The 16,436-nt window shown below is 30.3% G+C and overlaps 1 protein-coding gene across 1 annotated transcript; it reads left to right on the top strand.

The window, feature by feature from the left end:
• Positions 1–7,228: 7,228 nt before the first annotated feature.
• Positions 7,229–11,764, top strand: LOC105172593 (beta-xylosidase/alpha-L-arabinofuranosidase 2). The gene is made up of 7 exons (XM_011094105.3): positions 7,229–7,995; positions 9,064–9,351; positions 9,445–9,614; positions 9,722–9,819; positions 9,912–10,262; positions 10,348–10,758; positions 10,936–11,764. The coding sequence occupies exons 1-7, from the start codon at positions 7,579–7,581 to the stop codon at positions 11,505–11,507; spliced, it is 2,307 nt and encodes a 768-aa protein (XP_011092407.1). The 5' UTR covers positions 7,229–7,578; the 3' UTR covers positions 11,508–11,764.
• The last annotated feature ends 4,672 nt before the right edge of the window (positions 11,765–16,436 follow it).

Here is a 16,436-nt window from a genome sequence, read left to right on the forward strand (position 1 = left end):
CTGCACGTCGGGATTCCTTAGTCCATATCCAGCCCTATTATATGCCCACGATATAATCTCCTAATTATTTATACTATAATAAAATATTAATTATTAACTAATTACGTGATTATGTGGATTCCATAATCCTCTCCACCTAACACCTACTACTCAATCTCTCTTAATTAACACGTCCCGAAACGTAATTAATTTTCATCTAATTTCTTTAGTATTTCGCGATCGCATTGAAATAATTAAGATTATATATATTCATTTAATTATTCAAGCTATCAGGTTTGCTAGCGATTGTGGCACATGGAAAGGGTCCGAAAATCTTCAACTAATATTGATTTGTTCAAGTGTCTTTACGTAATCTTTATACATACATATACATATATATGGGTAAAATGGGTGAATAGCAATTTACTTCCTGTGATATTGAAAATGAGCACATTACTCCCTTATGAAAAAAATATAGTAATTTATTCCCATGTACTTTTTAAAATGAAGCAATTTACCTCCTTATACAGGGAGGTAAATTGCTTCATTTAAAAATCATAGGGGGATAAATTGTTGTATTTTAAAAATATAATGAGGTAAATTGCTGTTTGTTTTTTCATAACGGGAAAATTTGCTCATTTGCGATATCACAAGGAGGTTGTTTGAATTTTTTCCTGGGTAAAATATATTGGACTCTCATTAAATTATCATCTCGTTGTTTGAAAAAATACAAATATCCCCTAAAATTAATGAATATCTAACAAAATACCACCTACAATGGGCTGTTACAAAATATTATCTGTTATACAACCATTAATTTCAGGAGGATATTTATAATTTTTCAAATAATAAATAGATACTTATAATTATGTCAAATTTCAAGGGAGCTTGTTGCAATTTATCATTTATATGAATACAAATTTAAACTGTTGGAAAAGAAAATTATTTAATATTGATATCTTAATTTATGATCCAACCATTGCAATTAAAGATTAAAAAAATATAGTCGTTACATCAATAATTTTAAATTAAACAATACATATAAATAAACTAATAAAACTATTTTGACTATAAAGTATAAAGTAACAGTCATGTATTCACATTTACGATATCTTGAAAATTTTTAAAAGTGTCTATTATTGAAATTTGTCATTTTATTTAACATAATATAATCCATTTCAAATTGAAAAAATAAATAAATAAATAATTCTTCCTACATCATATAAATAATAAATCAATACTATCAACCACATTTCATACAAAAACATTGCGGAATTTTAAGTTACGACATCTAATTAAAAATTCGACATGATTTCAGTAGTGGTCAAAATATTAATCATAATTTTTAATTATAATTAATATTTCGAATTTACGTGCAAAGTTAACTGCTAATAGCAGTTACGCAATAGTGTCTGATTAGTAGTTGTCACGAAATTTTATTTTTGACTATATGAATTAATCATGACAAAAAATCTTTTTTTTTAGATTAAATATATGTGCGGATAATAAATCAATTAAAGGATCTAAAAAACAATAACGAGATGAGAGTAATGAAAAATAAATAAAATTAAATGGCATATATTAATTTCAATAAAAAAACTAAAAAAAGAAGAATAATATTAATATTAAAAAAAAATAACATTCTATCCTCCTCACCAAATAATATTATTATATTACTACGCTCCCCCTCCCATTCACGTGCTAAATTATGCTGCACGTGAATTTTTTTTTTCTTTTTTATAAGTGGTAATGGAATTCGAACACACAAGAATCATTTAAACGATTATCTAATTTAAAATTTTTAATTGTTAGAATTTTATAGGGTTAATTAGACGCGAGACCCACTCTGAAAATGCAAAATTAATTTGTATGAAAAATATTGATATTAGTAAAAAATTATATAAATTTTTAATTTTACACTTCATTCAATATCTTTATATATTTTGTATCTTAAGACGAACTTTTGTTAATGACTAGTACGAGTTTGAAGTATTAGAATCTCATTTCTTGAGAGGGTCTTAATACTTTGCTCCCGGTGAATATAATAGAGATAATTACACTTTTTCTCTCTTAAAATTTGGTGTAATTATATGTAAACCTCCTATAGCTTGAAAAATTATATCTAGTACCCCTGAGATTTGCTTTCGCCCAACAAATAAGTCATCCCTTAGTCAAAATTTATCGAGTTTGTTGATATTAATAAAAAAATTAGAAAAAACTCTATATTTTTTCCCTATTGGCTTACTACTGAAAGCAGGTCAAATAGATTTTTTTATGATCAAATTACCCTCATAAGTCTTCATGCATTAATGCATGTGAGGAAGTATATCTTCACTGTTATAAGGGTATTTTAGTTTGAAAAAAATTATTTGACCCGCAATAAGTTAGTTTTAAGTCAATCAATGGTCAATATTATTTTTTATTAAGTTTTTTTTTTATTAATATCGACAAATTTAATGAATTTTGACTAACGATGGGACCTATTTGTTAGACAAAAACAAATTTTATGAATAATAGATATAATTTTTTAAACTATAATAAATTTATGTGTAATTATACTAAATTTCAAGGGAAGAAAATATAATTATCCTTATAATTAATTTTATGTTGAATGTGAGATGAGGAAACTTATAATGAGAAAGCAAAAGAAAAAGAAGAATGAAGGATGCAGAAAGCCGGTGCATGCGGATAGGAGAGGATATGTGAGTACGGTGGATCCCACTGTTTGACAATTTTATATGCGGTCCGTTGATTTCCATCCGGGAATGATGAGATCTTACGAAGTTTGCGCCCAGGAAAATGTGACGCCCAATGAAAATCAAGGAATTCAAGGCCTCACCAGTGACGATCGTGTACATGTAATATTTGGTGCAAGTACATGATAAATTCTTCTTACTTAGGTAAATTAAATTAAATGATAAATATATTAACTTTATTATATAATTAATTTAAATCCAACGACTATATTACATAGTTAAATGATTGAAACATACTTTTTTCTTTTTTAAAAAAAATAAATATTTGACAACCATTATATTTATATTATTGAAAATAGTATGAATTTAATTATTTCCTGAACACGTTATTTTCATATTGAAAATATATATATTATAGACGTTTAAAAAAATATTTTCAATAATTTTCATATGCATGAACTAAATTTATGGACATTAATATAAAACTTGTAAATTCGTTAAACGTAAATCATTACATTGAATAATAATTTATTAGTTCCCTCGTGTTTTCATTTCTGAATCTGTTTCGAAAAATATCTACAGACAAGGTCATGTTTGACCCGCAAAAATAAAAGTTACTATAGAATAAAGAACACTGAAGAATGTGATTGAAGTTGGGTGTTTCTTATCACTAGCTAAGTATTATATGAGATTTGTTGAGAGTTTCTCCACAATTGTTCGTCCTCAGATTAGGTTATTAAGGAAGGGGATAGGTTTTCACTGTATTGAGACAGTACCCAACAAAGTTTTAATAAATTAAAGAAAATATTGACAACAACTCTGATTTAAAGTTTATTATTTAATCGTGCATATCAGATAATATTCAAGTGAAAGCATCTCGCAAATCAATACTGATCGTGTTAAAAAATTTCAAAGAACGTGAAAAATAAAAAATATCTTTTTATATTATTTAAATATATATGAACAATGAAATAAAGTAAAATAAAATAATTAGCACAAGTTACTAGTAACACTATAAGAAAAAAATAATAGAATTTTCTCATTTTCGAAATATTTTTCCTATTTAAAAAGAAAACATAGGAAAATGAAATTGTGTTGTTATTTATGTATTTTTAATGAAATCAAATCTAGGAGTCAAGTGGATTGAAAAACAAAAAGGGATGACTACACTTCCCAACCCTGATGTTTGATGTAATTATATGTAAATTTTTATAATTTCAAAAATTACATCAGTACTTTTAAGGTATGCTTTTGTCTAACAAATAAATCCCTCAATTAGTTAGAATCCACTGAATTTGTTGGTAATAACAAAATATTGAATAAGGATTGATATTTATCATTGATTAATGGATTACTGACTTATTCTAGGTAAAATAATTTTTTTTGAACTAAACTATCCTTATAATGGTGAAGATATATTTCTTCACATACATTAAAGCATGAAGACGTATGAGGCTAATTTAGTCATAAAAAATTTTATTAGACCTGCAATAAGTCAATAATAAATCCATTGTGAGTTAATATATGTATTTTTGTTAATAGCAGCAAATACAGTGAATTTTAACTAGTAAAAATTTATTTATTCAATAAAAATAAACATTAAAGATAATAAATATAATTTTTGAAATTATAATGAATTGATGTATAATTACATTAAATTTTGAAGAACAACAATGTAATTATCCCCTTCCTCCCCACACACACACACAAAAAAAAAAGGTGGGGCCGACGGCGACAATTATCAGAGCAGTCCAATGATTGACAGCTGGTAAAATTGCGTGGGTGTATCAGAAGCCAAATTCGACTCATCTCGCCGACCAATCACGGGCCGCGCCAAGCCTTTTTCTGCACCTCCCCTATGATTAGAGAGACTGCGTCAATTTTTTTTACTATAGTTTTACTTCCTCCCGTTCTCGTCTCCGCCTTTACTTCCCGGCCCGCTCGGCTTTCATAGCCATCACCTACTTACACCTACAAATAATTACATTTACACCACCAACAATATTGTTATAAAAATATTTATTTAATTTATAATAAGTCGATTGATAATAAAATTATATTTTTATTTTTTAATAATTTTTTAAAATTTAATAAATTTAGACTATTAGATAATTTTATTTGTTAAATAAAAACAAACGATCGGGGTATTAAATATAATTTTTTAACTTACATAGTTCTATATCTAACTACACTAAATTTTAAAGGAGAACAGTATAATTATCCCAATTCGTAAATAAAATATTTTTTTTCCTTTATAGAAAACGGTGATTCCATGATTTATATCAATATTTATAAATTAAGATACACATCGATTCGACCAATAAACTCACATTAAGTGAGATAAATACTTATTATAATAAATTTATATTAAGTGAAATAAATACCCAAACATTTCGTGAAACTCGAACCCAACAACTTAAATTTATTGATAGTGCCTCAATAAAATATCTATTCTTGAAAGTACTAAATTGTTTGTTCTACTTTAAATGTTCTCATAGATCATCAACTTGCAATAAAGCTAAAAAAATAGTGTTGCCCTCTTAATTAATTCCTACTGTTTTTAAAACCAATGTACTTTATATTTTTATTGAGAAAAGAAGAATAAAATTTTTCATGAAAATTGCCTCGAGAATTAAATTGATATATTTTTTTAAATAAAAGTGAAAGATAATAAGAATATTAATAGTCTCCGATACAGTTCATTCTGTAATAATTTAGTTATCTTAAACGAGTAGTAGCGCCACATTCGATATATACGCTTAAAAATATATTTTATATAAAATTTTTTGATTCGTTAAACAAAATATATTAAATTTGAATTTACATGAATAAATAATCAATGATGTAAATAAATAATCAAAAGTAATAGTTGTTTATGAAATAAAATAGTATAAGGATATTTTAGTCAATTCATATAATTTTTCAAAGACCTCGGGCCTGTAGATATAGATATATATGTATTCTCTATATTGACAAAATTATTTTCATAATTTGTTCGAACTCCTCCTCCATGTGTGGTACATAAAATAATAAGGAAGAATCTGAGGTTGCATTTGGATCGAAAAATTTGAAATACTTAATCACAAATACTTTGAATTCGTCTCGATAATTCTAAATTTAAAGAATTTAAAATTATTTAATTTTGATTTTGAATCATATTTTACTAAACGTTAATGGATTTTTAAATTATTTTCAAACGAAGTCATTTGAAATTTTTTTTCCAAATTCTTTCCTCAAATTCAAATCTATCAATCAAAAATACATTCTAATAAAAATAAGAGATAATCAATGAACAATATATATGTACATATATATATATATATTTTAAAAAAGGAATAAATAAAAAACATCCATCCACGACTTGGCTAGCGAAATTATCCTCTGGTGTTTCGTAAAATGAAACAAATTATTCTTCTATCAACGATTTGATAAGGGAGTAATTTGCTTCAATTTTCAAACCACAAGAGGTAATTTACTATTTTATTTTTCGTAAAAGGATTTTTACTCATTTCTTATATCACAGGAGGTAAATTGTATGTTTTTCATAATTATACTACATATATTTATCAGAAATGACAGTTTGTAAATTTACAATATTTAAATTTGAAATGACTATTATACCCTTAAATATCTATAATAATATAATTGTTTATTTTTTTTTGAATAATTTACATCATTTGGTAAGTAACAATTTTTCTAATATTTATGACATGCTCTATCTTTAATCATGTATGGATTTGTATTTTTTAATTGGATTATATGTATAAAAATATTACGTGTTATAATAATAAATATTAGGGTAAATCACAACGAGCTTCTTTCAGGTTTGATATAATTATACTAATACTAATTTTTTGTTTGAAAAATTATTAATACCCTTGATTTTAACAGCCGTCCACCAACTACCTTACTCTGTTAATCTATGTTAAATTTTCATCTATATTTGTGGTAAACTGAACAAAATGCATATGTGAATTATAAATTATAATTTTATTTATTTTTAAAACTTTTATGAATTTTTTTTATGAATTAAGTGGACAAGTCTTTTAGAATGTTTCAATTTTTTCCATACACCTTATCCAATTTATTTAGAAACTTTCATTTTAAAAAAAAAAAAACATTAAGAGAAAAGTTGATAATTCAATACTCCTATTCAAGATTTACATAATGTTATCAATATCATAGATGTATTTGTAATTTTTCAAATAAAAAGAAGGTATTCGTAGTCATATCAAATTTTAGAAAATTATTGTAATTTATCCTAAATATTAAATAAAATAAAAAATACAAAAAAAAGTACTTAAAGTAGAGAATTCAATCCAATTATACTGAAACAAACGTTAAAAGAACTGAACTCAGCGTCCCAACCCACTCGTACCGATCATGGGTATATATATAGATTGATAGATACACACCAAAACTGTATCTATCACCGTCCCATTTCGCCATTTTTTAACCGGCATTCAATTCTTTATATATATATATATATATATATTTATATATCAAAGAAAAGCTGGAAGATAACTCTTTCCCTGTCTGCAAACAAAGCCGAATTCTCATTGAAAATCGTAAAATTATATAATAGAAAACATAATCTTTCACGGACTCATACAGTCCTGCCTTTGTGTTCAAGATCTTGGAGTTTTCTTGAGAGAGAGAGAGAGATTCCCTGGTGTAAAAGGTGATATTTAATGGACCCCAAGTGTATATATTGCATTTATCCATCACGGGTTGCAAGAAAACAAACATGTCTACAATAATCCCATAATCTTTATATCACCTCTATAAATTCCACTTCTCAAGATTGCTTCCTGTTACATTCACTTCACTCACACCCCCATTTTCAGTTTTTTTTTGGTTTTGCTTTTCAGTTCTTGGCAGGAGGTCATAAGCAACTCAATCAATGGCCCCTGCAAACCACTCTTTTTTCCTCTCTTTCTCTATCCTCTGCGTCAGTCTGCTCATTTCCAGGCCCGTTTTTGCTCAGACAAAGCCCGCTTTCGCCTGCGATGTGTCGAACAATCCCGGGCTCAAGAATTTCAGTTTCTGTGACCAGTCATTGGACGTGAAATCCAGAGTGGCTGATTTGGTGGGCAGGCTGACATTGCAGGAGAAAATCGGGTGGCTTGTGAACACTGCAAAGGGAGTGAGTAGGCTTGGCATACCCGATTACCAGTGGTGGTCTGAGGCTTTACATGGAGTTTCATACGTCGGGCCTGGAACCAAGTTTTCGGGCCTGGTTCCTGGCGCCACTAGCTTCCCTCAGGTCATTCTCACTGCCGCCACTTTCAATGAGTCCCTGTTCGAAATCATTGGAAAGGTAAAATGGTTTTGCTTCATTTGTTTTAATCATGCATTTTGATTTTCCGGCTTCATTCTTCACAACCCTTCTGTTTTTACTTCACCTGCTTTGATTTTTCGGCCCTGTTGATTGTTTTTACTCTGTGTTTTTCTCTGTGAATTCTTGCTATCTTAGAAACTGGTGCACGAGAAAATGTAGGTTCTGTTGTCTCCATCAGTAATGTCTTTAATTTCGTCCAATTCAGGAAGTCTCCAATGTTAATTTCAATGGATCTAAATTCTTTGCAGTGGTTGTTTGATGAATTTATGCATCTGGATCTGTTTCTGAAGTGAATTTCATTAGCATTGCTCTTTAAGCCGACAGATGATGTTAGGATTATCTTTGTTTACATCCCTTCTGTTCAAGAACATTCAAACATAATTGACAAAGTCATAATTTTCTGGGATTTCACTTCACTCAGCTCTCTGTTTCTGTATACACATCCATTTTCTTGTTGAGTTTTTGAAAACGATACGCGGTTTCTTGCGAGATATTCATGTAAATCTGGAAGGCAATTACGTTACGACGTATGTCACCATCATATTATTATCTTAAACTTTATATTAAGGGCACTGGTTACGTTATAGGCAGATGCAGATGCGGACGGCAAGCTTGTATGCATGCTATGTTGTCGTATTACAGACGATGTTATGCTGAATGTATCAATCACAACACCTATCCAGCAATAAAGTAGTTGATTGTGAATTGTTTAAGTTGCTTTTCCAAAGTAGGTGGACTCCTCATTATTGGATTGTGAATCATCAAAGCTCACTGCTTTCTTGCTTTAATAAATCTCGGCCTTGAAATTAAGGTTGATCTGATTAAGACTGGTCAACAAATGAAGATATGTCACCGTTGTTGTTGCAAGCATGATTTACGGGTCCCCTAATTTCGTTTCCTATAGTAATAGCCTTAGAACCTCTGCCCATAGTGATGAACACTTTAGCTAGGCTGTATGATAACATTAGATTAGACAAAAGTTGCAACTAATCTTTAAGATCACAACTGTATTAGGTAATCAAGCATTGACAATTTTGATGTCTTCAGGTGGTTTCCACAGAGGCCAGAGCAATGTACAACGTCGGATTAGCTGGATTGACATTCTGGTCACCAAACATCAACATATTTCGTGATCCCAGATGGGGACGAGGCCAAGAAACTGCCGGAGAAGACCCTTTGCTCTCCAGCAAATACGGGGCAGCATATGTAAGAGGTCTGCAAGAAAGAGATGACGGAGATAAAGACAGACTCAAAGTTGCTGCATGCTGTAAACATTACACTGCTTATGATGTGGATAATTGGAAAGGGATACAGAGATACAATTTCAATGCTCTGGTAGATGGACAAGAACAATTGTAACGATATGATTTTTCTCTGGTTTTGTCACAAAATGGGATTTTTTTTCTTAATATGTTGTGTATGATTTAGGTAACACAGCAAGATTTGGACGACACGTTCCAGCCACCGTTCAAGAGTTGCGTTCTTGATGGAAATGTTGCTAGCGTCATGTGTTCGTATAATCAAGTCAACGGCAAGCCGACTTGTGGTGACCCTGACCTGTTATATGGTGTGATTCGAGGCCAGTGGAAGCTGAACGGGTATCTATTGCATTTGCCCTAAAATGGAAAATTGTCGAACATTTATTGCCTAAGAAAACGGGACATAACACTAAAAGAGATACTCATTGTGTTTTTTGTTTGTGCAGGTACATTGTTACAGATTGTGATTCATTGAATGAGATGTTTTATACCCAAAAGTATACCAAAACACCAGAGGAGACTGTTGCTTTGGCTATGAACTCAGGTTTGCAGATTTGATTGATCAAACAGACTGATCAGAGTTTATCACTTCCTTAGCTATTACTAAAGGGAGATGATTATCACTCTGTCATGCAGGTTTGGATCTAAATTGTGGAGATTTCCTGAGCAAGTTCACTCAAACTGCTGTAGACCGTGGACTACTCAATGAAACAGTCATTAACGGCGCCATGTCAAACAATTTTGCGACGATGATGAGATTGGGATTCTTCGATGGTGACCCGAGCAAGCAACTGTATGGAAATCTTGGCCCGACAGATGTGTGCACAACGGCAAACCAGGAACTTGCACGTGAAGTTGCACGAGAAGGGATCGTTTTGCTCAAGAACACAGAAGGGTCATTGCCATTGTCCCCCAAAACCATCAAGTCCTTGGCAGTAATCGGTCCCAATGCTAATGTAACACACACCATGTTAGGCAGTTATGAAGGTATTCCCACCTCTTCAATCAGTGGTCTCATGAATGAAAATTTTCTTCTAGTTTTTAGTATCACTTAATTTTCAATGATTCACAGGGACTCCATGCAAGTACACGACTCCGTTGCAAGGCCTGACAGCCTCTACGGCCACAGTCTATCAGCCAGGCTGTGCAGATGTGTCGTGTGGCTCTGCTCAAGTGGATGCTGCCAAGAAAATAGCAGCAGCGGCTGATGCTGTTGTTCTGGTTATGGGTTCAGATCAATCAATCGAGCGAGAGAGCCTGGACCGGGTGGATATTACTCTTCCAGGGCAGCAGCAACTTCTGGTAACAGAGGTTGCAAAAGTGTCAAAGGGACCTGTGATTCTTGTCATAATGTCTGGAGGTGGAATGGATGTTCAGTTTGCTAAAGATGATCCAAAAGTTACTAGCATTCTATGGGTTGGTTTCCCCGGAGAGGCTGGTGGAGCTGCAATTGCTGATGTGATATTTGGTTATTACAATCCAAGTAAGCCTTCCTAATCCTAACATAACAAAAAAGGGTAACTTTAAGGCACATGGCATGAGCAATTTATCTCGAGACCTTGTAAAATTTGTACATTATTGGGCTTGACTTTTTTATTTTTCCACATGTTTCACAATCTGTTTTACGGTTTCTAACAACAGCTAATTTACCGGGTTGTAGGTGGAAGACTACCAATGACTTGGTATCCACAATCGTATGCAGACAAGGTTAACATGACAGACATGCACATGAGACCGAACCCTGACACAGGCTACCCTGGTCGAACATATCGTTTCTATAAGGGACCAACGGTCTTCTCATTCGGGGATGGACTGAGCTACTCCACATTCAACCATAACCTAGTTAGAGCACCAAAGCTTGTGTCCGTGCCCTTGGAAGAAGGGCACGTTTGTCGTTCATCAATGTGTAAGTCCATCGATGTTGTTGACCATACGTGCAAGAACTTAGGGTTTGACATTCACGTGAGAGTGAAAAACGTAGGGCATATGAGTGGAAGTCACACTGTTTTCTTGTTTTCTAGCCCCCCGCAAGTTCATAATGCACCTCAAAAACACTTGCTAGGGTTCCAAAAACTGCATTTGGAACCACAGGGCGAAGGGCTGGTAAGGTTCAACGTCGATGTTTGCAAGCATTTGAGTGTCGTGGATGAGAAGGGCAACCGAAAAGTCGCCTTGGGAGAGCATCTTCTTCATGTGGGAAGCTTGAAACACTCCTTGAACTTGAGGGTTTGAAGAAATCCTCACTGCCATTTTTTTTTATCTTTTTTTTCCCAAAAAAAAATATTTATCACCTTTTTCCCTTCTTTTTTAAGAGAAAAGAAAGGAAAAATATGGCAAGATTGGATAGAGGAAGAAGTATTTGATCACAATTGTAACAAGTTTCTTCTTGCTTTGATTCTTTCAAATGCATTGCCCAACTTGTGTAACCACATATTGTGAAAGGAAAGGAATTCCATGTTATGCCATTTCATCTTATGTTGGTTGTGAAAGTTGTGAGGCTTTAAAGTTTATGTCTACTAAAGCTTACATTACTATTACCTGCCCCTTATGTTCAATGCTTCTTCTCTTTCTCTTTTCTATTTGATTTTGTTGAAATAGTAAGGTTGAGGCAATAATTGTTAGGAATTTTAATTTTACTTTGTCATTAATTGAAGAAAAAAATTGAATAATTCTTCCGTTGCATTCAGTTGGATTATATGTGAGGAGACCACGTGCAACCGTTGCTAGTCAACTATAAGCAAACCTTTATTATGATGTTTATTGAGTCCATACCACTGTAAAATGTCAATGACGAGTTGAGTATCCTAATATGTTTGGGGGACTAATCAACAACATACGAAAAACTCTAATACTTAAATCAATAATGATCTTGACAAATATTAAAGAAAGAATACATGGAAAATATTCATCAAAATGAGTATTGTTCATTTATTCTTAACTATTTAATTTAAATAAATAAAAATTACTAACAAGATTGTTTACCTGATTATTGGCTTCGATGCAGTAGATTTTCAGCGACTCTGTTATTTTTTCTTTGGCAATTATGTACAGTATTATCAACAAGAATGAAAAAAGAATTGGAGAAAAATTATATATATATATAGATATATATGGTTAATAAAGTAAAAAAAATGAAAACTATAGTTTTTTGTCTTTATTGTCTTATACTTTCACTTTGTCGCCCAATTTTGATCGGAAACAAAATTGGACTCTTGAAGAGTTTCATATACATCGAGTTTTACTTCATTTCCATCTCTTCCTCCTAACCAATACAAAATTATCTCTTATAAAATCTATTTTTACTTACAGTTCTCTTATTACTCCATTTTTAAACCCAATTAGAAAAACCCTAAAATAGTTTAAGTAAAATTACCCCTTTTGACCAACCTAGACTCTTATTCGTAGGAGTTGGTTGAGCATGAACTTTATATGCCTAGATTCTAGGTCAACTTTATCATAAAATTGTGCAAGAAATTACACTAGCCACAAGACTTCTCTTGAAACCTTTTATGGTCCAAGGATTTTTTAAGTGATTATTTCTCTAAACTTTCAAAGCCACTTTAAGTCTCCAACTTAAATGGGCCCTGGACTGGGTGATCTTTGGGCTGGGCTCTTACATTTTTTGAACAACTACCTATGGGCTATGTAGTGGGCTTTAAGATGGGCCATGTGGGCCTACTTAATCAAATGTGATATCATATACTCTAATTTGAAAATTGAATGTTTATTAAGAATATACAGGTAATCAAATCGGTACTTTTTTTTTTAGTGCATGAATTTCCAATTAAATACATTTACTTGTTTATAATTTCGTCCTTCTTAAGTAAGAAAAATAAAAATTCTGGCCCAATAAAACTACCTGGGCTCATTAGAGGATCTGCATCAAACCATGCTAGGCCCAAAAATCGGCACAATTATTTACGTCAGAGTTCTCTATACATCTCTACTAAATTTATTTCTGCAGATCATTAAACCTTGAAAAAAGAAATATTTTGCTTTGATTATTGGGTAGAAAATTAAAAAAAGAAAAGTTATATATTTTTACTCTAATTATAAATTATAAAATAATAATAATAATAATAATAATAATAATAATAATAATAATAATAATAAAACTTACACCTCTTCTAAACATACAAAATTATAGATTTTTTGTTTTTAGAAAAAAGGTATTCTTATTTTACAAATGTGTTCATCTCGTAAAGATTTGGACCAAAAATACTAAAGTCAGTAAAAATTTATAAACTTCCATTTCATCAAACACACACTAGTCTGAAATGAGGGGTAAGAATGAAGTTTGTGATTTTTCGGTATTTTTATTCAAAACTTAAATGAAAATAGTGTAATTATAAATAGAGAATTCTCAAAGGGATGCAAGTATAATTTTAAAAGTTTTTTTTAGAGAAAAGTGTAATTAACCACCGCCATCATCATCATCATAATAATAATAATTTCCAAATATGTTGTTAATTACTTAGATCTAGTGATGGCAACTTAGCGAGTCTGGAGTGAGTTGGTCCAGCTCGAGACCCGCCCCGTTTCTTAGATCCCGAACCCATACCCCGCTCCGGATTGTCCTGTCCCGTAAATCCGTCTTGTTTCGTTCAATTTAAGTTTTTATTTTTTTTATTAAATAATATTAATTTGAATTTAGTACTTTAATATAATTTTTTTATTTAAAATGAATTATATAGTACAACAAAATTCAACTAATATTTTTTTTAATAAGTAATATTAGTTTACTTTAAATACTTTAACATAGTTTGCAATATCAAATTATTTGTATAAGACAAAGTATACACTCAATAAAGTTTTATTTTTATTAAATAATATCATTTTAAATTTAGTAATTTAACATAAATTTTGATATAAAATAAATTATATAATACAAAAAATACAATCAAGTCATTTTTTATTAATTTTAATAACTAATATTATTTTAGATTTAGGTACTTTAATATAATTTTCATTAACAAAACATTCTCATTTTTAATTCTCAATAAGTAATATCAATTTAAATCAGCATAGTTTTATCTAAAGTAAACTATATAATACGAATAATACATTCAACTAATTTTTTTCTATAAGTAATACTAAATATCATTGTAAAACTAGGTAATTTAACATAATTTTCTCTCTAAAATAAATTATAATCCAACTATTTTATTTTTGATATGTTATATATAGAGTTGGATATATGCAAAATTATTTAAAAATTTACCTATAATATCATAATTTTCTATTAATAATATATTAGATATGAATAAATAAATAATAAAAAATATTTTTTTTTAAAAAAAAAAGACCGGAGCGGTTCGGTACAAAACTAGTAACCCACTCCAAACCCGATTGAATCCAATATTTTAGGACCCGTTCTGAATCCGAACCTGATAAATACCAAACTCGTCCCATTGCAAACAAGTCCAAGTTGGAACCCCAAAAAGTCGAGTGGATTGCCATCCCTACTTAGATCCCATCACCCTAATTAAAAACTATTAAGAAATCAAAAATTGAAAACCAATCCCTTTCCCAAGTACAAGAAGCCTCAAAATTAAATAGCATTACTTGTCTTTTTCAATAATATATTTTTAAAGATTCATAAACTACCAATCTTGATTCTTGGAGGACCCCCTCATTCCCACTTGGATTATATATACACACACCTCTCTTTGAGGTTGATTGATTTTGCTAACCCTTTTTTTTTTTATAATTTTTATATTTACAACAACTTTTTAATATTTATATTTTAGAAAGAGACACTTTATAATGTTTTTTAAATTTATAATAGTTCAATTTGTAATAAAAATATCAATTTTATTAAGATATAATAAGTTAAATGTCTTTAGTTTAACGTGATCCCGAACTTCACTCACGAAAATATAAAAATAATCATTTTACGTGGGTGTATTAAAGAGTGATGATGGTTGGTTACGATGTTTGATTGATTAGTGTGTTGCTCAAATTATAATATCTAATTTGAGCAGTGTCTCGACAATTTTGATGGAACAGATATCTCACAGCGTTAAATTCTTTAGTTGGAGTAGTTGTAACAGGTTTAGTCCAATTTAATATTTTTATTCAAAAAAAGATATTTAAAACAAAAAATAAGATGGATTCCTTTAAATCTTTTTACAAAATTTCAATAGACGCTTGTAAGATCTTCCAATAAGCTATTTAAAATATTTTGTACAGCGTATAAATTGATAAGTATAGTATAAGATTAGAGAAAGAATATCACAATTTTGAGGGTTTTTTTTTTTTTTTGGAGAAAAATAAGAAAACCTTACTATTATCAATTGGTTGGGTTAGACACCAGTAATATTTTAATTTAATAGTTAAAATTAAGGTCTTATTAACATGCTCGAGGTCATTGATTTTGTATTCCACCGAACATATAGATATTCGTTAATTTTATATAAATTATTGTAATTATAGTTATGAATTGATCGAAACCCGTTATTATAATTTATTTATTATTTTTAATTATATAATATATTAGTTGAATCGATATAATAATAATAAAAATAAAAGAAATTAGTTGGTAAGACAGAGACATCCGACAGTCCACCTAGGTAGGATTTCTAACACAACGTACCTCCCAATATTTAAAATTTAATAAGTGGAATTTGCCTATTTTTGCATCTTCTTGAATATTCCGCAACTTGGCATCATCCCAATTAATTAAATAAAAAATATTTAAATCAAGAATGGTTTATTATAGAGGTTTGAAATTGAGATATATTCGTTGCTAACTAGTGATGTTACAGAAACTTTTTGACACGCCTCACTTTTGACTCAATTTGACGGTAATTTATAGATCTTTACATTTTCTGTTTTTTGTGGTCGGGGAAGCTTTTGCAGGTGATAAGTTGGTCTCGATGATCCGGGTAAATTGACAGAAATTTTTTGACATGCTGGATTATCGTCTCCAATTGATTCTCTTTTTCAATAGCACACCTAGTTAATTTCTGTAAGGGAACAATACTTCTTATTTATGCTTTTGATGATTGTAAGGGAGTAGTATTCCTTATTTATGATTTTTCAGGTGATACTAGGAAATTAGTACTCCCCGTTGTAAATTTGTCTATTTTCTGTTTTTGAATAAAGAAGGGATGGGGACCCCAAAAAGCTTTCTCCACCTCGTGGTCGTTTAACTTAAAA

The sequence above is a fragment of the Sesamum indicum genome, linkage group LG10 (genome assembly GCF_026168435.1).
Source record: "Sesamum indicum cultivar Baizhima isolate 11 linkage group LG10, ASM2616843v1, whole genome shotgun sequence".
Classification (NCBI taxonomy): Eukaryota; Viridiplantae; Streptophyta; class Magnoliopsida; order Lamiales; family Pedaliaceae; genus Sesamum; species Sesamum indicum.